Source organism: Nannospalax galili, unplaced genomic scaffold (genome assembly GCF_000622305.1).
Source record: "Nannospalax galili isolate Female #2095 unplaced genomic scaffold, S.galili_v1.0 scaffold546, whole genome shotgun sequence".
NCBI lineage: Eukaryota > Metazoa > Chordata > Mammalia > Rodentia > Spalacidae > Nannospalax > Nannospalax galili.
In genome coordinates this window covers 857,480-882,007 of record NW_008355158.1, presented here as the reverse complement: position 1 = coordinate 882,007, position 24,528 = coordinate 857,480, and the positions used below count along the sequence as shown (strand labels likewise).

Below are 24,528 nucleotides of genomic sequence, written 5' to 3'. Positions count from 1 at the left end.
TGTCTTCATTTCAGTGGAGATCTGTGATTTTTATGATTTAGCAGCCAGGGATGGAATTAACAGGAAAACCAAGGCAGTGTAATGCAGTAGATTTTGAAGTAACATGATTCAAGCCCTTTGCTACAACTTACTGTGTTGCCTGGGGTACAGTTTATAATTTAAGCCTTTATTTCCCTATCTTAAGAATAGAACAATACCTTAGAAGTATGAGGTGATATTTAAATAGTATAGTACATACTAGGCATACATATTGGGCAGAATAGTGGACAAGCTTCAATGATTGCTAATACATATGCATATCATTCTTGGCCATACCAGGGAATGTCCTTGGTCAGAGCAGGATTCTGCAGTGGGTTCTTAGATCTCCCCTAAGATCTTAGATCTCAGCAAACATAGAATAGCCACAAGTTGAAGCAAGTTGTAACCTTTAAGCTTTCCTTCATTGATAATTTTTAGCTTTGGGATCTCTGTGTTCTTTAGTATGTGTGTGGTTTTAGCTTATTTTATGGTATACCTAACCGTGAATGGATTTCCTGGTTTCTGAAAAATGCATAGGTAGAAGTCCTTCCAGTAGATTAAGGCTGGCATCTGGGTGCTGGGGAAGGCACCTCTTCAAGCGACATTTGCTACCCTGGTAGTAGGAACGCGCAGTAGAGTACAGAGGACTTTAATTCCTTTCTTCATTAGCGTGGATAACTGAAATCCTTCTTCTCATCTTAATTTTTATTTATTGCACTTTTTATTTGTAAAAATATTCTGGAATATTTTTCATTGTGACAGTGAAACCCTTAGGGAAAAGAACTATCTTTCCTTGGCCATCTCAATTAATCTTTAATATCATGTAATGCTAAATATAAAATGAAAATCACTAAATGTTGTCATCTAAAAGTGCTACAAGACCACATTGATTTTCAAAATAAACACCTTTGTCATGTTTTGAGCACTGTCTGAGAAACACCACTGGGCTTAAAATAGCACTATTGCTGTAGCACCAGTATAAAGCCAAACTTACTAACTTGTAGACTAAGAAGTACACACGAATTTCAGTCCTTCAATTTTACAGTGTGGATCTGGATACTTCAAGCTACTAGAAACTTGTGCTCACCATGATAGTCTCAGGGGAAAGCAGGCTCTGCATCTGGTCAGTACGCTGCTGCTCTGCTTCTTGCTTCTCCTTGGTTTGCTTCCTCCTGGCTTCTTTCTCTTTTTCTTGTTTGTTTTGCCTGCTTTTTTTTTTTTTCATTGTTATATTTATGCCTTAAGTAGTCACATTTTCAGGAAGACTAGGACCCTGTGTAGCATTCAACTTCAAGTGTATAATAAAATGTAAAGCGTGGAAAAAATGATCTACAGATGGGAAATGATGCTATGGTAAAATAGATAGGCAAAAATTAAATTGTTTTCTATGGAATTTCTTTTGCTTCTTAGGCATGATTTTGCAGACTTTTTTGACATTGTGATTACAAATGCATTGAAGCCTGGATTCTTCTCCCACTTTCCAAGTCAGAGGCCTTTCCACACACTGGGTGAGATGTGTTTTGCTTCTTCTCTTTACCTTTGACTATCACCAAGTGCAAAGCCCTGTTTACAGGTACTACCTTGTCTTCTCAAGAAGAGAAGGAAACTATAACCTCTGTTGCATTATACCTTACTCTGCCACTTTATATCTTAATTGTTTGCATGTCAGCCTTCCACTATTTCCAAAAATGGAAGGTATGGATCTCCCTGATCCTGAAGGACCTAAATAAATGCATTAATAAGTACTTAACAGAATGCATTAATTAGTAAGTCTGAGTTGATCATTTTCTGAAGCACAAGCGCCTACAGAAACCATGAAGATCATAATAGCAAAAAGCAAAACAACACGCACACACAAGTACTTTCTCCTTCAAAGAAGGCTAGGCAGAACTGTCACACTCTAAAGACAGATTGAAGAGAAACAAGGTTGCTGAAAAAAGCAAAGAAACTCTGCAGTTGAAGAGAATAACACACGAGCTGCTATTCATCGGTGCTTTCCGGAAGCTTCTTGAATAAATATGTATATGCATGAAAAGTAGAACTTGGGGCTGGAGAGATGGCTCAGCAGTTAGGAGCACTTGCCTGCTCTTGCAGAGGACCCAGGTTTGATTCCCTGCACTCATACGGCAGCTAACCACCATCCTTAACTCCAGTTCCAGGGGATCTGACACCCTCTTCTGACCTCTGTGGGCATTGCATGTCATGGCTGCACTTACATAAGTCGGGCAATGTACTCATGCACACAAATAAAAATAATTTAAAAAAAAAAAAAAGAGTAGAACTTGGTCAGGACCAGGGGAGCTGCAGGTTTGGGGAAAGTGAATGGCAGAAAGGCTTAGCTGATATATCGTGTGTCTTTTATTTATCAAAGAGCAAGTATGTTACCCTACATTCCAGCTCTGTAACAAAGTTTCCTTAAAAGGAAAAACTGTTTATCTTGGTTGATGGTTTCAGTGTTCTGTTACTGGCCATGTTGTTTTGCACCTGTGGTGAGGCAAACCAGCATGGATGGGAGTGAGTAGCAAAGCAGAACTGCTTCCGTCATGGCTGCCAGGGACAGAGAGGACAAGGCTGAAGTCAGCATAACTTTGAAGGGACTGTGCCTTCCAACCAAGCTCCCTAAAGGCTCCATCACCATCCCACATCACTACCAGCTGGGATCAAACCTTCAACACACAAGTCTTTGGGGGACTTTTAGGATCCAAACCATAATATTCAGTGTCATATTAACATTTGAGAACCATTCAGTATTGCTCTGGTTAACTGTGAGTATCTAGAGGTAAAAGTATGGACTGTTTCAAAGCTAATCCTGTAGAAGTTCTCCTTTTAGGACTTCTGTGCAGAGTTTCTCTAGTTGTACATGACCACACTGGTTGATGTGATGATAAAAATTATGCAAACTGTGGGGCTGGAGCGATGGCTTAGAGGTTAAGAGCACCGACTGCTCTTGCAGAGGACCTTGGTTCGATTCCCAGCACCCATATGGCGACTATGAGCCATCCTTAATTCCAGTTCCAGGGGAATCTGACACCCTCTTCTGACCTCCATGGCATTGCATGACACAGGTGCACTCACAGACATGCAGGCAATACTCTCAAACACATAAAATAAAAATAATAAATAAAATATTTTTAAAAAAATTTTTTAAAAATTAAGCAAACTATTTTCAACTATTGTGTTTATCAAAGAACTTTAGTCTTTTGACTGAATTTATGGTACTTAAGTATTCCAAATCTTAACTTGAAATATACATATAGTGATAATATATCTCTTGTTCTCTCTTTCTCCCTTCTCTTTTACAAAAGGGGCTCATTATGTAACCCTTGCTGGTCTGCAACTCATTCTGTAGACCAAGATGGACTCTACCTTGTGACAAATTTTCTGCATAAATACATTTTTTTAAAATTATCATGCTTATGGTTCTATAAAGGCTTTATTTTTTAATTCTACTCTAACTGTAATTTTTATTTTTTACAGGTAAAGTTACATATATATATATATATATTTATGGTATGCAACATGATTTTTTAACATATGTATACACTGTGTAACGAGCAAATCAAGCCATTTAACATATGTATTATCCACTCTCCTAGCAGTTTTCAAATATACATTACGTAATGATAGACACCATGAGGAACACTACATCTCTTGCATCTATTCTTTCTTCCTAAATTTTCTCTTTGCTGCCGTCTCTCCAAGCTCCCGCTCTCCCCATCCTCTCTTAACCATGATTTTGGTCTCCACTTCCATAAGATCAGCTTTTTCATATTCCACATACACATAGATCATATGACATTTATCTTTCTGTTTGTGGCTTATCTTGTTACAGAAAAATCAGACCATCAGCTGAAGTCAGGTGAGGAGAGGAAGTTTAATTTGATGCTAGTGGGTTTTTATACTCATGTGAGGAATGCAAGCAAAAGGTACATAGCATATACATGGTAATTAGGTAAGATAACATGGTGGTAAAGATTACAGGAGTGTGAAAGCTTTGGAAAACAAAGACTTCTATCCTGGGTCACCACAGCGGGCAGTGGGGGGAGATTCCTGCTCACCTGCTCCATACCTATCTCTTGTCTCTGGGCTTTTCCTGCTCCAAAGTTCTTAATTACATTATATTGCAAAAGCTTTTAGCATCTGACCTGCTCTTCCATTTCCATAATAATCTCAGTCAGTATTATATCCTGCACCTTCATCCATACTGTTACAAATAAGATTCCTTTCTTTTTAAGGCTGAGTAATATTCCATTGTGTATATACCTGGCCCTCAACACCTGCACATTCAACAAATATCAGATCAAAACTGTTCAAAGAAATTGCATAGGCACTAAACACAACACATACATATTTTCCCTTCTCATTCCCTACATAATATATTATAGCAATTATTGATATAACTTTTATGTTGTATTAAGTATTATGTTACTAGAAATTATTTAAAATATGAAGGTAGATAGGTGTGGGTTATTGCAAATATAATATCATTTTATATAGGGGACTTCTGCAGAGGGTTCTGGAACCTATCTCCAATGAATGGTAAAAAACATATATATATAAAATGTTTCTCTCATATTTTGGTTTTTGGCTTTTAAATATTTTATTTATTATTATTGTATGTGTATGAGTGTATTGCCTGCATGCAGGTGAGTACACCCATGTCATAAAAGACCCATGGAACTCAGAAGTGGAACTGGAACTGTTAGCCACCATGTGAGTGCTGGGAATCAAACCTCGGTCCTCTGCATGAGCAGCCAGTGCTCTTAACCACTGAACCATCTCTCCAGCCCTGTCTTCATATTTTGACTATTAGGAATTACAGTGATGACCATGGAAGAGTAGAGATCTCTTCCATATGCTGACTTCATGTTCTTTTGGATACTCAGCAGTATGATTGCAGGATTATATGGTAGTTCTGTTTTTAGTTTTTGTGGTGCTGGGGGCTTCACACATGTTAAGCTTATGACCCACCACTTAGCATCCTTCTAGCCCTAGTGCTTAATTTTGGCAGACCTTCTATACCATATTAATTAAATTTCACTCAACAGTATGCAAGTATTCCTTTTTCCCCACTTCTATCTTTTTTAAGAAAATCATTCTAAAAGGAGTGAGATAACATCTCCCTGCAGTTTTAGTTGGCATTCTCTTACTGATTAATGATTTTGAACATTTTTTTCATTTGCTTGTTGGGCATTTGTGTATCTTGTATTTAGAGAAATGTTTGCTCGGCTGCTTTGTATTTTAATCAGGTTATTTTTTATTCAGTTGCTTACATTCCTTATATATTTTAGATATTAGCTCCTCATTTGGGGGCTTGCAGATATTTTTCTCCATCCCACACACTGCCTTTTCATTCTGGTTTTTTTTCTCTGTGAAAGAAAAAAAAAAGCCTTTTGTAGTATGATGTAATTCCATTTGTCTTTTTTTATTTTTATTGCCTTGAATTAGAATCATGTCCAGAAAAATCTTATAAATCCTGTGTATAATTCTACTCTGCTGTTCCAGAGGTGGAAAACCTAGGTTGATAGAAGACCATGCCCTGTAATGACTTCTATAAAATGCCCATAAACCTCAAATACCTGAGATTTCATACTCACTGTACAGATGTTTAGAAATGCTTATTTTAGTTCTTCTGTGTTTGAAAGTGATTGACTAAGAATGTAAGGGTCTTTGGTGCCTTAATTTTCTGGATTTCTGTTGTAAAATATTTCAGTGGAAGATAAAATGAATCCTGTAGTCTTGGATTTGACACAAATAGATGATTTCCTTTCATTGTGCAAGAAGATTGCCAAGAGCTATTATTGATCAAAGGTGGTGCTGCTTTTACTGGTTAAGCTCGGACTTCTGTGTACCCTGCTATGGGGTTTACTTGGCTGCTGGGCCTGTTCTCAGCTACCCCTTCCACCACTACCCACCCACCCCCACCCCCACCAGCTTCATGTTGCCTTCCACAGCTTCCCCCCTTTTCCCTTTCTCTAGCTGCTGTTCCAGCCTTCCTCATGAGGCTCTCCCTTCTCTTCCACCCTTCAGCCCCCTATGCATGCTTTTCACAGAGTCCCAATTCCTTACTTCCCTATTTTGCCATTCCCTGGCCTATGGAGACCTGTTGTCTTCTACAGTCTCCACACTCCGGAGATTATACCTTACGAAACTTGGAGTGCTCAAACAGCTCATCAGGCCCCTGCCATCTTAGCATCTTAGCATGCGCTTCTTTGCATGTTCCATAATTCTGTTAGTGACTTTGCCCAACACTAATCATAATGAAATAGTGAAAATCGGTCATCCTCCAGTTCTCTCCACTGAGTATCTATTCTTCAGCTCTCTGGGGTCTGGCACCACCACGTTCCTACTACTGTCCTCATGTCTCCTGGTGGCTTGATACGGTATTAGAGCATGCCTGAGTCACTGCAGTTTTCAGTCCCTGAGTTCCTGCCTCCATCATTCATGTAACCCACAAGCCATCCTCATCCTCAGTGTCACTGGATGTTATTGAAGTCCCATCAGGCCACTGCTGTAACCACTAAAGGGATGTAAATTAAAACCTGTTCCAAGCAGTTAAAGTCAGAGGAATAAAATTAAGACACAACAGGTCAGCTTGCTGAGGGATTAGGGATAGTGCTCAGGGTGACCTTGGTGAGTGGCTTGTGCCTGTGGCAGTGGTTGTCATGGTGACCAGGCTAGAGCTTCTGGTGGTGTGGCTAATGGAGGCTCAGCAACTCCACCCCTACAGACCTTCAGGAATAGTGTGGGGGTGCCGAGAGCGTCTGTGTCCTCCTCACCCCTTTCCTGAAGTATACAAAAGGAGACCCTAGCCCTTACAGCTGCTGACATTTGGGGAAAGGAAGAATCTCTGCTTTGTAAAGTATAAATTCACTGGGGAGGTACCCTGTGCCTGTTTTGGTCACTACATTGCCACCTCCACCCCCATCACTACCCCAACCCCCAGCCTGCCCCACCCCTGGGCAGCCAGCTCACTCCCTTGTCCCCATTGTGGAAATTCAGCACACATCTCTGGCTCCTGGGTCTCAGCTGTCATCCATACCGAGGCCTCTTTTCCTGAGTCTCATAGGCTGTTTTCACCTGCACACCACTAGGTGTTTGAAACAAACATGTATTTTTCCTTCCAGCTAAAAAATAAAGACAACCAAACATGCTGATGGAACACCTTGTGTGCCTTATCACACTAGCTTAACCATTAAGCTGCCTGCCTGCTGAACTAGAAACCATTATCACCCTTTCCCTCTGGGCAAACCCTGTTATTGTACTTTGAAAGTCTCAGACGTCTGCCTCACTCTTCCTTTCTAACTCTTCACCCCGTCGTCCAGCACTTGTAATTCACACTGACATCCATTTATTATTTGCTTTTCAATTTTTCAGTATCTTTTATGTTATTCACTTCTTGGTAGGCATAGCGTATAGTTAATCCCACGCACTCCCACTTGTAGGTTCCCACTTCACAGCACAGCCTCAGGGGAGTTGTTCTCTTCGTCCTCCTTCAAGGTGCCTTTCCCTGTAGGTACCACTCACAGTATATCTGCTGAAATGATTGCCTTTTACTCCTCAGTCAGCCAGTCCTTGTCCTGGCTGTCCTCTCTGTCATTGTTTCTGAGATCACAGTGTTATCTACAGAATCACCTAGGGATCTAGTTAAAATGGAGACTGATTCAGTGGACTCCAGTGAATCCTTACTTTCTGCATTTCTAGCCAAGGTTCCTGGTAAAGCAGATGCTACTAGTCAGAAGATGACTGTTAAAGAGAAGGATATACATGGAAAGCCTCCCCTTCCTCTGTCGGGTGACGTCCTCCCTCTGCCTTATTACCCTCACAGATAATACTACCTTTCCTTGGCTGTCACGGGGGGGTCATGTGGTGAAGGTTTCTTCCTCACTGGGATATGACTCCTAAGGGTAGCAGCGCCATGCAGAAAACTGTGTCCTGCACAGTGCCAAGCCAATAACATTAAAGCCTTACTGAAAGGAAGTGGCAGGATCTGTCATTGCACCAGTCAGAATTCATTGGTTAGTGTAAATATTGACTGTTGGCTTGCTCATTGGTAGGGTTTCTTTGTTTCTGTTGGTGCCTTGACTAGAGTAAGTAGTTTTTTTATTTGCGTTGTCCTTAGGAAAGGTCACATAGTAGGGATTATAACAGGAAAATTATACTACTAAAGAAAATAAACAGCTTGCTTATAAGTGGAAGCAAATTTAATAGAACAGAAAGCAAACAGAAATAGGAGCAGAGGTGCTGGAGTTATGACTCAGTGGAAAGAGTACTTGCTGGAGGACCTAAGCTTGGATTCCCAGATTCCACATAAGGCACACATCTGTAATCCCAGCATGCCTAAGGAGAGTTGGAGATCAGAAACAGGAGAATCCCTTGAAGTTTATTGGCCAATTAGGCTGGTGTGTACAGCTGTGGGACATAGTACACAGCTATGTTGAACCTGTAGCTCTGTCCTTGTAACAGTGGAACACCGGCATATCTATGTTAAAAAAAAAAAAAAAAAAAAAAAAAAAAAAAACAGGAACAGAAGCATAGTGCCTGAGCTAAATAGTGTCAGAGTTTGGGTTTATAGACTGTCCTGGAAACCCCTTGAGTTGGTTCAGAGGAATCCTAGTGGAGTTTCTGTTAGAACACTTGAAGCTGCCCCCATGGATCATGGATTAGTTACCCTTAAAGGTGGCTTGCAGCTGGAAATGGGGGGGGGGTGTTACATAAAGAGGTTTTGGTTTCCTCCCTCTGAACCTCCCGTCTTCTCTCCATCCCTTCTTTCTTTTCTTCTTCCCTCCCTCCCTCCCCACTATCTTGCTTCTTATTAGATGACTGGGCAGCAGTTTTCCCCCACTGAGGCCAGAAATCAAACCCAGAGCCTCATACACATAGCACTCAGCATTTGAGAAACAGTAATTCTTCAGACTTTTTTTTTGTTCTTAATAAAGTGTGGAAAGGTTCCCATTATCTTTGCAAAGTGAGCATCTACATGTCAAATATAAATCTGCTTGCAAAAATATTTCTTCTATCTCCCAAATTTCAGCAAGCATACATTATTTACACAATAATACATTATTCTGTACTAAACAGAGTTGACAGAGGAAGTGATCAATCTTTGGTGAATTTCTCCAAGGAACAGGCCAACTCTTCTTAGAGTTTCCTGTTGAATCACTAGATAGTTCGATCTTCAAACTGAGGGTAGTGGGGTTCTCATTGGATTGTGCAGAAGAATGGCAACAGATGCCAGAAGGAAAGCAAGACCAGGGAAAACACTCCCTGACCATAAGCCCCCGATTGTACATGCAACCTTAATATCTATACATGGACTCTTAGAATTGTTCAAGATATGTAACATTATATAGAAGTTCAGTTCATGTGATAGTAATATATTTGACTCATTTTTTGTAAGATTATAAATTCCCATTCAGCTGTAGTGACCAACATTTATTTTGTAAATCTTAAATTGCCTAGTACCACACCCAAGGTAGCTTGTTAACAAGTTGAACACACATTTAGGGAGCTTGTTTGTGAATTTACATGTAAAAATTAGATTTTAGCTGAAGGTAATATCAGTGCCAAAGAGCCGTCTTTAATACTTGCTTACCTAGATTTTCCCTTTTTTATAAATCCTTGTCCTGGTCCAGGGTTAATTCAAGCTTCAGCTTTAAGACCCCTCAGCTGTCTTGTCAGGTCCAGTAGGAATCATGACAATGTTGTTTGTTAATTTTGTACTCTTTCTCTGAAAGATGGCCCTCATACGAACATCTGGTCTGGCAAAACTTGACCTTTGTATATAACGTGTGACTGTATCTCATTGGAATTTTTCTTCAAGACATAGCAAAGAGGACAGAAAAGTAACAACATTCCCCTGCTCTAAAAGCTAACCTTTTTGAAGTCCGAAGTCTTTCAGTTCTTAGGGAAGGGTTTTTGGGTTTTTTTTTTTTTTGTCCCCCTCCATATTGTTTCTAAAGCTGTTCTAACAGCTGCCAGAGTCTTTGTTGGTATAGCGTTCTTTTCATTAAGCAGCAGACTATCTTCAGCTCTCCACCTGCATAGAAGGCGTATAATAGCAGACAAAATCCAGAGTGGCAATACACGTAGCTTCTTTCGCCAACCCTGCTTTATCAGGGGACAGAAAGCAAGTACCGTGCTGGAAGAGGACAGATAGTTGGGACCAGTCCATATACTCCTGCTTTGACATCCAAGTGGACCTTTATTGCTCCCTCTTTCTGCTTTAGGCCGGGACTAGGGGGAAGTAATTGAGTCCCCTAGGGCACAAAATTTATGCCTGTATTTAGTAGTTCACTAATAAAAGTCTGTCCCCTCTCACCCTCTTCCAAAAAGACAGGACTTTATTATGTTCCATGATGATGTGTATTTAGTAAACCATTTATAAAAGCTGGGGTAGGTCAGCAAGGTGACTCCTTAGGTAAAGATGCTTGTCACCAAAACTGAGGACCCAACAGCCTGAATTTGGTCCTCACTTGTGGACCATGGCACACACCCATGTGTACGCACGCGCGCGCGCACACACACACACACACACACACACACACACACACACACACGAAGTGCTTATATAATAGGTGCTTACTGAATGCAAGCGTCCTTCTGATGTGGTTTCCTTCTATACATGGTCTATAAGGAGACCCAGAGCACATAAAAAATAAGTGGTTATCAACCTGTACTTCCAGAAAACGATGAGGAGCAGGAAGAGCTGACATCTCTGGATAAACCTGGCTGGTACTCCCAAGGAAATGCTGCCCACCTTTATGAACTTCTGAAGAAAATGACTGGCAAACCTGAACCCAAGGTAATTTCTGATTGATTGAGGCAGAGTCCTTGATGTCCACTTGCAGATAGACATGTCAGTAGACATGACTCAAAACAGTACCAGAGCTACAAATGGTTCGGATTACTTATGTGTAGTGGTCATCTGCCTCTGCACATCTATCAGATCTCTTCTTTTGCCTCTTCTGATTAGGTACACTTTTGATGTAGACTTGGTCTATATCTGTGACAGAGAAAAACAAGGACTCCAAGCAGGCCATAGAATCTAGGTAGTACACGTGATTCGTCTATAGGGTGCCTGAGAAATGGCATTCTGATAACAATTCATCAAAGAACCTTTTATAAACTGACTTAGCTTTTTCTTAAAGACACTCTTGCCTTTGACCCTTTGATCCCAATCACATTGTTAATAATTGGACATAATTACAATACAGTCCTTTCCTTTACAAGATACTTACTGTAAGCCCTGTGAGCAAGAGAGACCATTGGGTAACTGAGCCATGTTCTATCGACTCCTATTTTCTTAGCCCCCTGAGAACTCCTCAAAGGTTCAATGGACTAAGAACCTTGATGTGTAAGTTCTGATTCTTATCCCTGAACCTCAGTCTCCTCTGTAAATTGAAGGGTGTGGACTGATCTGTAGGGCTTGGCCTTAGATTTCCTTAGGAGCTTTCTAGATTTCACATAATGGGACTTACACTGAAAAGTTCTGTTTCAGCAGATCCGGGGCACTGAGGGGTGTGTATAAACCCTTGAACAGTGGTTAGGATGTGTATTCTTTAAAATTTATATATGTGGTGGTATATGAATGTTTTGCCTACATATGTATAAGTACACTACATGTGTGCAATACTGGCAGAGGCCAGAAGAAGGTGACAGATCCCCTGGAACTGGAGTTACAGATGGTTGTTAGCTGCCATGTGGATGCTGGAGAACCTAGGTCATCTGCAGGAACAGCCAGTGCTCTTAACCTCTGAACTGTCTCATCTCTGTGATGTATATTCTTGATAATATGCAACATGCTCCATAATAAGGTGTCTCAAATATCTTGCCAGCTCTAATTTTAGAATCAGATTTAAATATAAACATATGTGCAAACACACAGGTTCACTTCTTCATTAGGAAATAAGACAAAATTATTTATCTCACCTTCTACTTTATTTGTACCTGCAACAAACCAGGAACTCTGTAAATCAAGCAGGATAATAGTTGGTCACCTGTGGAATTATTTTAGGGAGTTTAAGATGCTGGTGCCATTTTGGGGCATTGTACTCCAATGCCTGTTGAGGAAGTTTCCTGTTTTCCATGCAGTAACCACCACTCTCACAGTGTTCATGCCTCATACAGAATTTGCTCTCTGAATTATAGGTTGTTTACTTTGGTGACAGCATGCATTCAGATGTTTTCCCAGCCCGACACTATAGTAACTGGGAGACGGTCCTCATCCTGGAGGAGCTCCGAGGGGAAGAAGATGAGAAGCCTGAGGAGGCAGAGCCCCCAGAGAAGAGAGGAAAATACGAGGTGAGGCTCCTACCCATTCTTTTCTTACATGTTTAGAAGCTTTCATGTTTGTACCTGACTTTAGAATTCACTAGGTGTGGTGTCACATGCCTGTAGTGCCAGCATTTGAATAATGGAAAAAAGAGGATCAAGAATTCAAAGTTCACCTTGGCTACATAGTGAGTTTGAGTCCAGCTTTGGCTACCCTGCCTCAAAAAAATACAAATTATCATGATCTGGCTAAATACCTTCATGGTTTTTTTAATATTTTATTTATTATTTTTATTTTATATGTATGAGTATATTGCCTGCATGTATGTGAGTGTACCCATGTCATGCAGTGCCTCAGATGTCAGAAGAGGGCTTCGGTTCCCCTGGAACTGGAGTTAAGGACGATTTGTAGCCATCATGTGGGTGCTGGGAATTGAACCCAGGTCCTCTGCAAGAGCAGTCAGTGCTCTTAACCACTGAGCCATCTCTCCAGCCCAATTCCTTCATGTTTTATAGATTGTGTTTGAAGCAGTATTTAATGGGCTTAGCAGCTGTATAAGCTAGCTTTAGTTATATTATCTGATTTTTAAAAACCTATCATGCCCCATCAACATTGCATCATAGGCTGGGAAGAGCTGTGTGAAGGCCTACCTCTAACTGATGGCATTTAATAGCTGCTTGGTGAAAAATAGCCCCTACCCCCAGCCCCCAGTGGTGTAGCCACTGAAAAGTTGCCCATGCTCCAGTGAATAACCCCACACCATGTTCATGCAAATGACTCCAAGTTGGTAGGTCATTTTTCTTTTAAGGACTTGAAAGCAGTAGGGGAACTTGTGGGTAAGAAGGGGTTCAGGGAAAGGACAGGACAATAAGAGAGAGCAATGAATGACCAAAATATACACCTACATGAAATTTTCAGAAAATAAATTTAAATTTTTTTAAATTTATTATATATCTTTCTGCTATGTAAAGGTAAATAAAACTATTGTATCTGTTTTTACCAAATATCTTTTAACCCAAACCTGAAATCTCCCCACTAATAAAAGTCAGATTGCTGTAGGGTACAGGTCACCGAACAGCACACTTCTGTGGAAAAGGCAGACCAGTACGTTATCAACAGCACCACCTTCAGATTCTTTCCTGTTTCCTGTGGAAAGGACAGAGCTCAGACGTCTTCAACTGCAGCAGAAGGGAAACCATCTACAAAGAAAGCTAAGAAGAAGGCACTGCATGAGAGTCCATTGTACTCTGTGATTGTTAAGAGAAATGTAGTTTAGTTTCTCCAACGAGGCGTCAAGCATATAATATGAAAGTTTCTGTCTTTTTGAAAGTTCAAATACTGCCTACAAAAGGATTTAATTCTACGTTTCTAATTATTTTATTCAGCATAAATAAACTTTCAAAAATATTATTAAAAAGAAATTAGCCAGATCATTTTGAACCAGACACCATGAACCAAAGCACTGACTTACTGCTTTCTGTGATGATGATTTTGTTTTGCTTAGGTCTGAATTCAATTTCTGTAGTGTTTATAGTGATTTCTCATCTAGCTAAGTTCATCTGGGACTTGAAGACTATTTTACACACACACACATCCCTTCATTTGTGACAGGAAGCATAAGACAGAGGACTCCTCAAATGGAACCTTGGGATCTTACAAGCTTTTGACACAAAACTTTTTCTGTTACCTTGATGTATCAGTTGATTATCTACATTACTATATTAGAGCATGGTGACAGATAAGCAAAAACAAAAAGTATATTTTAATAGTTAACAAACCTATTAGAAGAGTAAGGAGTAATTTTCTTTTCTTTAAAAATCAAAACCCAATAAGTCTGGAAGTATGTTCGACCACCTCTTGAGTCCAGCTAGCCAGCCTGTGTGTGAAAGGAAGGTGTGCTCTCTTCTTCCGCCTCCTTCATTACTGTTCTACTGTTTTTATTTGTTTCTTCATTTAAAATAAATAAATAAAGCAGTTACTTTATATTTTAGAATAGCATATTCTTAAACTTAGATGCGAAAATAATTCACTTTTGGTGGTGAAAATCCTTAGCTAAGAAAAAGAAAGGAGTATCGTTTAGAGAAAAGACTACCAAAAACCCCAAATGGGAAGAAAATAAAGGAAGGAAGAAAGTCATATTTCATGGAGACCCACCACTGGTCTCCTTTCCGGTGCTAAACTACATGAGTGCCTCTAATTAATTACACTATAAAGCACAGGTGTTCAGGGCCTCAAGAAAAACAAATGAGAGATAACATTGAAAGGCAACTCACCACACTGTCTTTATTTTATATTTATATGACGATTAGTGTAGAAGGAATCAACAAACTATCAAAGTTAATAAAAAGGTTCAGTCAGAGCATGCAACTTCTGAATTTTCAGATGACGGGTGCTTAAGTAAGTAAAGTATATTCAAACATACTAAAATTTGAAAAAAAAAATCCATAATCTGAAATCATTGTTCTGGCCCCAAGCATTTCAGAAAATGATATTTCCTCTGTATATAAAAATTTCAAGGGGCCAGAGAGATGGCTCAGCTGTTAAGAGCACTGACTGCTCTTGCAGAAGACCCGGGTTAGATTCCTAGCACCCACATGGCAGCTAACAGTCATCTGTAACTCCAGTTCCAGGGGATCCAACGCCCTCTTCTGACCTCAGCGGGCATTGCACAACACAGGTACACCTACCTACATGCAGGCAGTATACTCACCCCAACCCCTGGAGTTCACTGATTTGACTAGACTTGCTGGCCAGTGAGCCACCAGGATCTTCCTGTCTCCACTTCCCTGGTACTAGGAATAGATATTTGCCACTATGCCTGGTTTTAAAAATTTTTTTAAATTCATTTTTTTTATTTTATGTGTATGAATGTATTGCCTGCATGTATGTAAGTATACCCATGTCATGCAATGCCCATGGAGCTCAGAAGAGGGTGTTAGATCCCTTGGAACTGGAGTTACGCCTTTAATCCCAGAACTAAGGAAGAAGAGACAGGTGGATTTCTGTGAGTTTGAGGCTATCCTGGTCTACATAGTGAGTTCCGGGCCAGCTGGGGCTACAGAGAGACCCTGTCTCAAAAAAAACAAAACAAGGCTAATTCTGGTTCAAAATAAAGGGCACTTCATAATAAAGAAATGTTATTTTCTTTCCAAAAATATAATGGCTATCCAGCCCCTGTCCATGGGTTCCTATAGTGTTTCTTACTTTTATGTCCTTAAGTGAAAATTGTAAGACTAATTAATCACAGGCATTGTTAATCACAGTTACTCTATTTTCTTTTTTCAGGAACCAAAGGTAAAGCCTCTAAATACCTTATCTAACAAATGGGGCTCATATTTTATTGACTCAGTTTCAAGACAAGGAAATGCAGAAGACTCCTTGGTTTATACATGGTCTTCTAAGAGAATCAGCACCTACAGCACTATTGCAATCCCAAGCCTTGAAGCTATTGCAGGTAAGAGGGAGGATACCGGTGAAGCGTCCCCTGGTACAGGGAAGGAAAGAAGGAAATCCTCCCCTGATACTCATCTATTTTTATTGACAAATAGCTTTCCAGTATGGCTGCGTAAGTCAAGACCAGCCTTCTGCTGGAGCTGATTACAAAAGCTAGATACTTTTTTTTAAGCCTACCTGGAGAAATTACATACACGTTGGAAGAATTGCCAGGACAAGATGCTTAGGAGACCTAGTAAGATGAATCTGGCTTTGGGGCTGCTTTTCCCCCTTGATATTTGCTGAGTCCAACCAAAGAGGGCAAGTGAGTCTTTCTGTAATTTCACAAAACTACTAAGATAGGAACTGGAGCAGAGAGGCAGCTGGTACACTCCATCAGTCTTTGTTGAGACCCTGCTGAGTTTTACCTTAGAATAAAGATGAATTAGGACAGAGTCCCCATTTTCATAGGGGTAAAGCTCAACTTCAAACAGCTGAGTATCAGAAATTATCAGTTCCCCCTCTACAAACTTGGTAGAAACAAATTTACATTATCTTTTGAAAAAGGTAACATTATTCTGGAATTCAAATTCTTCCTAAAACAATTCATTTAAGGTTCAGGACATAATGAGAAATTGCTAGAAACAAGGATGTAAGACCAAAAAAAAAAAACGACTCTAGAAAACCAAGGAATGAGAAATGTGGTAGAGATGTAAAAACTTTAAAAAGGATGGGAAATTTTTAATTAAATATTTAAAAATCAAAATTACAGCCAGGCGTGGTGGATTACCCCTTCAATCCCAGCACCTAGGAGGCAGAGACAGGCGGATCTCTGTAAGTGCAAGGGCAGCCTGGTCTACATTGCAAGTTCCAGGCCAGTTGGGGCTACAGGGAGATCCTGTCTCAAAAAGACTAAAGGGGAGAAAAAGAAAAAAAAAAAAAAAAAAAAAAAAAAAAAACAATTAGGAAGATAGTGAACAGGCTTTACAGCAAATTAGTGCACTGTAAAATAGTTCAAAGGAAATGTGAGAGTCTAGAGTGTAGCTCAGTGTGATAGAGAGCTTGCATAGCATGCACAAGGCCTTGGTTCAGTTCACAAGACTGCAAAAGGGAGCTAGGTAGGAAGGCAGGCAGGAAAGAAGACACCATGTAGAACGAACCACCACCAAGTAAAACCATGGAAGACATAGAGGAAAGGTTAAAGAAGGCATAAAGGATAAAAAGAAAATGAAGGAATATAGATTCTATAATTGGAGTTCAAGAGTGGATATAATTTTTTTTCTCTTTTTGAAACAGGGTCTCACTATGTAGCCCCAGCTGGCTTGGAACTCGCTGTGTAGACCAGGCTGGCCTCAAACCTATAGAGATCTCTCTGCCTCTGCCTCCTGAGTCCTGGGATTAAAGGCCTGTGCCATCATACCTGGCCTGTTTTTTGTTTTTCTTTAAGATTTGTTTTTTGTTTGTGCGTGCGTGCGTGCGTGCGTGCGTGCGTGTGTGTGTGTGTGTGTGTGTGTGGTCTGCAGATGCCTGCAGATGTCAGAAGAGGGTATCTGATCCCCTGGAGTTACAGGTGGTTATGAGCCACCTGGTGTGGTTACTGGGAACCAAATCTGGGTCCTCTGGAAGAGTAGCAAGCACTCTTTACCACTGAGTCATCTCTCCAGCTCTCCAATAGTGGCTATATTAATGTGGAACAAGGTAGACACTTGGGAAAACATCTGTTATTAACAGAAGAGAAAATCACTTCATAATGACAAGTTCTCATTCTCAGAAACATATATAGTAACTGAAGTCCAAGGATTCACTGGGACTACCCTGTGTCAGCTCAGAGCTTAATCTCTCCCTGTGTAAACAGAATGGAGATGCTCGGAAACCCACCCTGCTTTACAGAAGTGTATGCTTTCTGTGTGGCTTCTTGGTTTCCCGTGCCTCTTCTGAGTGTGACACAGGTCTTGAGGAGAAAAATGAACAGAATCTGGTTCTCTGCTCCTTCCTTTATACCGGGTTCCTAGACTCAATTTCGTTTCTGCAGCCCGGCAAGACTGCCTCAGATCCCTGGCTTTCTGCTGCCGCGCCAGCTTGCAGCCAGGATTCAGCTGCTGTAGAGAAAAGCTGCAGCCGCAGAATGTGGCTTCCGTTTCTGCGCACAGCTCCTTCCCAGGAATCCTGTGTCCTGCAGTGCTGGTTGCCTGTCAGTTCGCCAGTAACCTCATGATGTTTTTCTTTGTTACCTTTTCTAGTTCTTTCTGCTCCAAATTAGCAGCCTGAATAAGTTAGCTTTGCAGTCTTCATTATGTTGGAGCAGGTGGTATCAGGATGCATTTCCTCCCTCACAGGTTGGGTGTCCATCTGAATTATTCGTAGGATAGTGGTGGTGACCCCAAGATAAATTGATCATCTAAAGAATCCATCCTATGTCGGTGTATGAATCCAGTATGTCGGTGTATTCTCCTGAAGCAGCCTCTTGTTTTATTTTTTTTTTTTTCCCTTGTTTGGTGCTTACATACAAAATTAAAGGCAGCCTCGATGTAATACTTCTTTTAAAAAAAATGTTAAACTCTATTTCAAAATGACTTGGAATTTTATTGGCTAGTATAATAATGGAAGCCATTGGACTATTCTAAAATACCTGAATATAAAAACTATTACATAACTTAAAGTGTAGGGATATTTATTCATTATGGTTCGCGTCATGTAATTGTCCCACAATTTGGATAATATGGTTGATATAGTATATTCATGGCAGAATTTAACAGGAAACTATTACAATAAGCAAAAATTGGAAGGGGTATTCTTTTTTCTTTTGTTTGAAATACTGACTTTGCTACAGCAGAGATGCAAGTGTTTCCTACTTGCTGAACCCATAATCTAAAATCCCTCATCTACCCATCCTCAGATGACTACCCTGTACCCAGGTCTGTGTGCATGCATGTGGGGGAGGGGATGTGTGTGTGTTGTGTGCGTATGGAGGGGTATATGTGTGTGGGGTGTGTGTGTGTGTGTGTGTGGTGTGGGTATGTCTGTGTGTATGTGTGTGTACACACATGGGTGCACATTCATGTAGTCTCAGGTGTTGTTCCAAGGCACCATCTACTTTTCCCTTGAGATAGGGTTTCTTCCTGAAACTCACCACTTAACCAAGTAGTTTAGGCTAGCTGACCAGCAAACCACAGGAATCTGCCTGTCTCCACCTCCCCAGCAGTAGCATTGCAAGTGTTTACCATCACACCTAGATTTTCAGTGTGAGTTCTGGGGATCTAACTCAGGTCTTCATGTGGCAAGTACTTTACCAGGTGAACCATTTCCCAGTCCCAGTTTCTTTTTTTTTACGATTTTTAAAATTTTCATTATGTCTGTGGGTATATGTGTGAGTGTGTGCACACATGTTGTGGGAGGGTGCCTGTGGAGGCCGGAAGAGAGTTACAGGTGTTTGTGAGCTGCCCAACGTGAATGCCAGGATCTTTCTCATGAAAGAACCACTGAACCATCTCTTCAGCCCCCAGACTTCTGTTTTCTTTTTCTTTTCTTTTTTTAGTTTTATTTTTATTATTTTGAATGATGTGTATGTGTGTGTCTATGTGGGGATATGTACATGTGAGTAGGTGTCCACAGAGGCATCAGATGCCCTGGAGCTGGAGTAACAAAGTGGTTATGAGCTGCCTGACAAGGGTGCTTGGAACCAAACCTCAGGTCCTTTTGGAAGAGCAGCAAATGCTCTTAACTGCTAAGCCATCTCTCCAGCCCTCCAGATTTCTTAACAGTAACAGCTCTTTGCTATTACCATTATCCTTAAACTCAGTTATATCATTTTCATTTAAATATCCAAAAGCCAGTATCTAAAGGATCTATGACATTTACTAATGCTAATGTTTTTTTTTCTTCATAGTAAAACCTTGCTTTCTCTGATATCAAGAGAAGCATCATCATGTTCCTCCTTACCCTTAAGCAGTAGGTTTTTTTTCTCATAAAGGTTAACCACCTGAGTTGATGATTCTCAGTGGCATGTAATATAAAATGTAATTTGGACCAGTATCATTTTCATAATATTTAATACCGCCAAATGGCATTTGTGTGTGAAATAAGAATTGCTACTGCCCTGTATCTGTGTGTGGAATGTGTATCATGGCGTGACATACTTCGTTATGCTTTCCTGGGGCTATTTCTCATGAGTGTTTCCTTGGAGAAATTTGGAGAGGAAATACCTGAAGAATGAATTTCTGAGAAGTTTATATGAGGATATCACAATGTCCTACTATCAATAAAGTATGAGTCGTATGTTCTCCTGATTCTCCTGTGTGTGTGTGTGTGTGTGTGTGTGTGTGTGTGTGTGTGTGTGTGTGTGTGTGTGTAAAATGCTTATCATGTAGGGAAAGTTTATATGCTATACATGTAAGAATTCTTATATTAGTAAGCATTCAAATATTATTGTGCTTGGGGCTATGAAGATTATCAATTCATATTTTCCAATTACATAATCCAGTAGAGCCTAGGAATTTTTTAGATATAGCACTAATCATTTTTTTATTTTTAAAAAAATTTATTGTTTTTGTTCTATGTGTGTGATTGTATTGCTTACATGTATGTAAATGCACCTGTGTTGTGCAATGCTGACAGAGGACAGAAGAGGCTGCTGGATCCCCTGGAACTAGAGTTACATATGGTTGTTAGCCACCATGTAGGTGCTTGGAACTGAACCCAGGTTTTCTGCAAGAACAGCCAGTACTCTTAACTGTTGAGCCATCTCTCCAACCTTGAGAGAAAAATAAATCTTTTTTTTTATGTTTTTAATTCAGATGAATACTCCTACTTTGTATGTCAGCTTTCTGTACAGAGTACTAAAACTAGAGTTGGAGTTCTGGGGATTATTTGTAAGTGTGATTTGGCATTCCTATTGTAAATTTTATAAAGACATCTGTGCTCCATATCCTAGGTGCACCTGTCTGTAGCAAAGTATTAAAATCATGAAACAATGAAAAATAAGAATATTGAATTTTAATCTATGTATACTTATGAAACGTGTTTGAAGAGTTACAGAATAATCATATTTTTCTCCCTTCCTTCCCAGAGTTACCCCTGGACTACAAATTTACAAGATTCTCTTCAAATAATTCAAAAACAGCTGGTTACTATCCATTGGTCCATTATGGCTTGGGTTCTTGAAACATAGACAGCAAAATAATCTTTACTGAAAAATGAAGCATCTATGCAGCAGGATATTGATTAAAAATGTTGATTTTTCAAAAAACATTGTAAGATGCTTTATAGGAACAAGTTTTCGATGGAAAGTGACCAAATTGCTTATTTGTCAATAGGTCTTTTTATATAAATCGTTTTTATATAAATCATTTTGATGTTTAACAATTCTTGATCTATTAAAAGTTTTAGTATCCTAGACTAAAAAAAATAATATTACTGCTATTTTCTATACCAATAGTTTTGAGAATTCACCTGGGGTAATATGCATATACACATATGTAAACATGTCTTTATACATGTACCTAATCCAGCAGTTCTCAAAACATGGGCCAGGGCCTGATAGCATAGCAACTATAAGTTGGTCATGGAGATTTGAAGCCCCACTCAAAGCCTGTTGAATCAGAACCTCTGGATGTGGAGCCCAGCGATGTGCTTTAAACAAGCCTTACAATGGTTCTGCTTCTCAACTACAATTTGAGAACCAGTGAGTTATCCTTATCCCTGTGTTCCAGGGATAGATTTGAGTGAATAAACTAAGCTGAACCTCCATGTCTTTTTTGTGTTCTTATTGAAAAGTAGAACCAGCACGGAGGCCAACACCAGAATCTCATGAGACTCAGTTATTTTTTTCAAGCTTCAAGACTTTTGCTATTCCTGTTTTTCCTAAAATAAGGAAATAAAGAGACATGATTTCTTGAGATAATACATCCTTATTCCTTTGTTAATTTCCCCTGTTAGGGAGTTTAATTTATACTTACTAAATTTAACTTAAACTTTTGTCCTGGGAAAGGAGAGTAGTCAAAGGTTGAGAAAAATTGCTTTAAAGGGTTTTATCCAGAATCGTGTTCTGTGTGCTTTTGGTTGGTCACCTTAATGGCATTTGGATCAGATCATGTTTGTGCAAGCTGTTCGTACTCCGATGTTTCACTTCCTGGCTACCTTTATGCTTGTAACTTCACTGTCCACAATGAACAAGACCAGAAAACATTATTACTGTTTTTCCTGGGTGATAGCAGGAATTTAGCATTATTGACATATAGTGAAAAACTACATTGTTAAAATTTGCAAATGTTTAAGTAAATTCCAAACATATTATAGGGATGAGTATCTCAGGGTAATTAAAAGGCTATCATACTTTTCCCCTCAAAGTCAGTATTTTTTAATTCTGTCAATGTCTCCACGTACTTTGATGTATTTGATATCCAGAATGTCATTGGTGTATTATAATGAGCATAAATAATCAACCTTAGGGCCAAATAAAAGTTATCTCTTACATGCTTTCAGATTTAATTTTGCTTAAAAATAAAGCTATTTTTCCCTATGAGTGTTATTGTGTTGTGGAAAAGATTGCTTTTTAAAAATATTTTTACATTTATTTATTCATAAATAACTGTGTGTATATGTGTTAGTGTGCATGTGCGTGTGTGTGTGTGCGTGTGTGTGTATGTCTCAAATGATAAGGTACAAGAACAACTTTTGGGAAACATTCTTTCCCTCCACTGTGGGTCCTGGGAATTGAACTCAGGTTGTCAGGCTTAGCACTGGTCGCCTTGATCTGCTGAGCCATGTTGCCAGCCCAAGAATGCTTGCTTCAGCTTCAGTGCTTATAAACTGTTATTATAAAAAATGAAAAGCCGGGGTCTGGAGAGATGGCTCAGCAGTTAAGAGCACTGACTGCTCTTGCAGAGGACCCAGGTTCGATTTCCAGCACTCACATGGCGGCTACGAACCATCCTTAACTCCAGTTCCAGGGGAATCCGAAGCCCTCTTCTGACCTCCGCTGCATTGCAATGACACGGGTGCACTCACATACATGCAGACAATACACTCGTACACATAAAATAAAAATAATAAAATATTTTTTTAAAAAAAATGAAAAGCCAAGCTGGGTGTGGTGGCGCACACCTTGTGCCCGGCACTCCGGCGGCCAAGGCAGATGGATCTCTGTGAGATCAAGGCCAGCTTGGTCTACACAGAGAGAAACCTAAAAAATTTTAAATTACTTACTTATTTTGCTACTCTAGAGCACAGGGGGAAAACAAAAACAAAATCCCTCAAGTCAAAAGCTCTGTTCCTACTTTTGCCTGTTCCCACCCACCGACCCAGAACCAAGCTGTCACTTCATTTGACTGCAACTTTTCCATCGTACAAAGAAAAACTGGAGTTTTAAAGTTTCCATCCATCTGTCTAGCATGTCACTGCTAACTCTACTGAGTTTTGTTACGCTAAATCTAGGCTTTTTTAAAATAAATAATTTATTGAGAATTTCATACATACATACAAGGTGTTTTGATCAAATCCATGTCCACTCCCTCCCCTCCAACTTCTCCCATATCACCCCATCACTTTTATCTGATAACTTCATTTCTCTTTCTTCTTCTTTGATTTACTTATTTGCTTTTATGGGACTTTTGGCTACTCTAACATTACCCCCCTCTGAAGAGGTAACCCAAAAATCTTTTAAGGATTAGATACAAGATACAAGCTCCCAAATACTTTCTCAACATTTTTGGCCTTTGGAACAGAGTTTGTTGCTAAGAGGCCCACAGACATTTTGACTTTTAGCCAAGAAACTGGCTACTTTTCTTTGGGGTCTTTTTACCCTAACTGCCTAGCCAATTCCTACCTCCTAAATTTATTTCATGGTTTATAAAAAGTGCCAGTGTTTAACTGGGTAAGAACAGTAAAACTGGAACTGGCAAGATGACTTAGTGGCCAAAAGTGGTAACTGCAGAAGTCTGACGACCTGCCCTTGATCCCTGGACTCCATGTCAAGATGGAAGGAAAGAACTGGCTTCGGAAAGTTGCTTCTGACCTCCACATATGTGCTGTGGTACACACACACACACACACACACACACACACACACACACACCATATGTATATACACTACAATAATTTTTTTAAATTAAGTATAAAAATAAAACTAGCACCATAAAAATTAAGATGAGCTGTTTCTTTTTTATTGTATTATTTTTATTTATGTGTGTATGTGTGTGCTTGCCTGTCTGAATGTGTACCACATACATGTAGATGCACATGGAGGCAAGAATCGAGCATCTGAGTCCCTGAAGCTGGATTGCAGGTGGTTGTGAATCAGCTGATGTCCTCTGCAAGAGCAGTAAGTGTGCTTAAATGCTGAGCCATGTCTCTAACCTCTGTTTATTCTTTAATACAGTTGTATGAATTAAGAAAGCAGGAAACTTTCTAATATCAACCAATGTTTGTTTTTTTATGATAACTGAAGGACTGATACTTTTATCCCTTAACAATACTGTTGTTGTCAATGGACAACTATTTGTGTGCCATCCCTCTCTACATTTGTGTCAACAATATCTCCCTTGGTCTGTCTTTTCTTAAAAGGCTTAAGATGGACTTCTGGAAGAATTAATCATCATAAGGATCTGTGAGCACTTAATTCTTCTCCTACAACATATGGTACTTTAAAATAAATACTCAATGGTGCACACCTGTACCCATAATACTTAAGGAGGTTAAAGCTGGAGAATCAAGAGTTGGAGGCCAGGTGGCTAGAGAAATGTTTCAGCTGTTAAGAGCACTGGCTGCTCTTATTGAGGACCCAGACTCTGGGTGTTGTTTCCAGCACC

The 24,528-nt window shown here is 39.8% G+C and overlaps 1 protein-coding gene across 2 annotated transcripts in view; it reads left to right on the top strand.

Moving 5' to 3' along the window:
- The window catches only part of Nt5dc1 (5'-nucleotidase domain containing 1), a 137,356-nt gene extending 115,115 nt beyond the window's left edge, over window positions 1-22,241 (top strand). For both annotated transcript variants that reach the window (XM_017802948.2, XM_008852195.3), the window contains exons 8-12: window positions 1,429-1,526; window positions 10,704-10,822; window positions 12,169-12,321; window positions 15,578-15,746; window positions 20,790-22,241. In XM_017802948.2, coding sequence (XP_017658437.1) covers window positions 1,429-1,526; window positions 10,704-10,822; window positions 12,169-12,321; window positions 15,578-15,746; window positions 20,790-20,884 — 634 coding nt within the window. In that variant the 3' untranslated portion in view covers window positions 20,885-22,241. The remainder of the gene's footprint in view (window positions 1-1,428; window positions 1,527-10,703; window positions 10,823-12,168; window positions 12,322-15,577; window positions 15,747-20,789) is intronic.
- The last annotated feature ends 2,287 nt before the right edge of the window (window positions 22,242-24,528 follow it).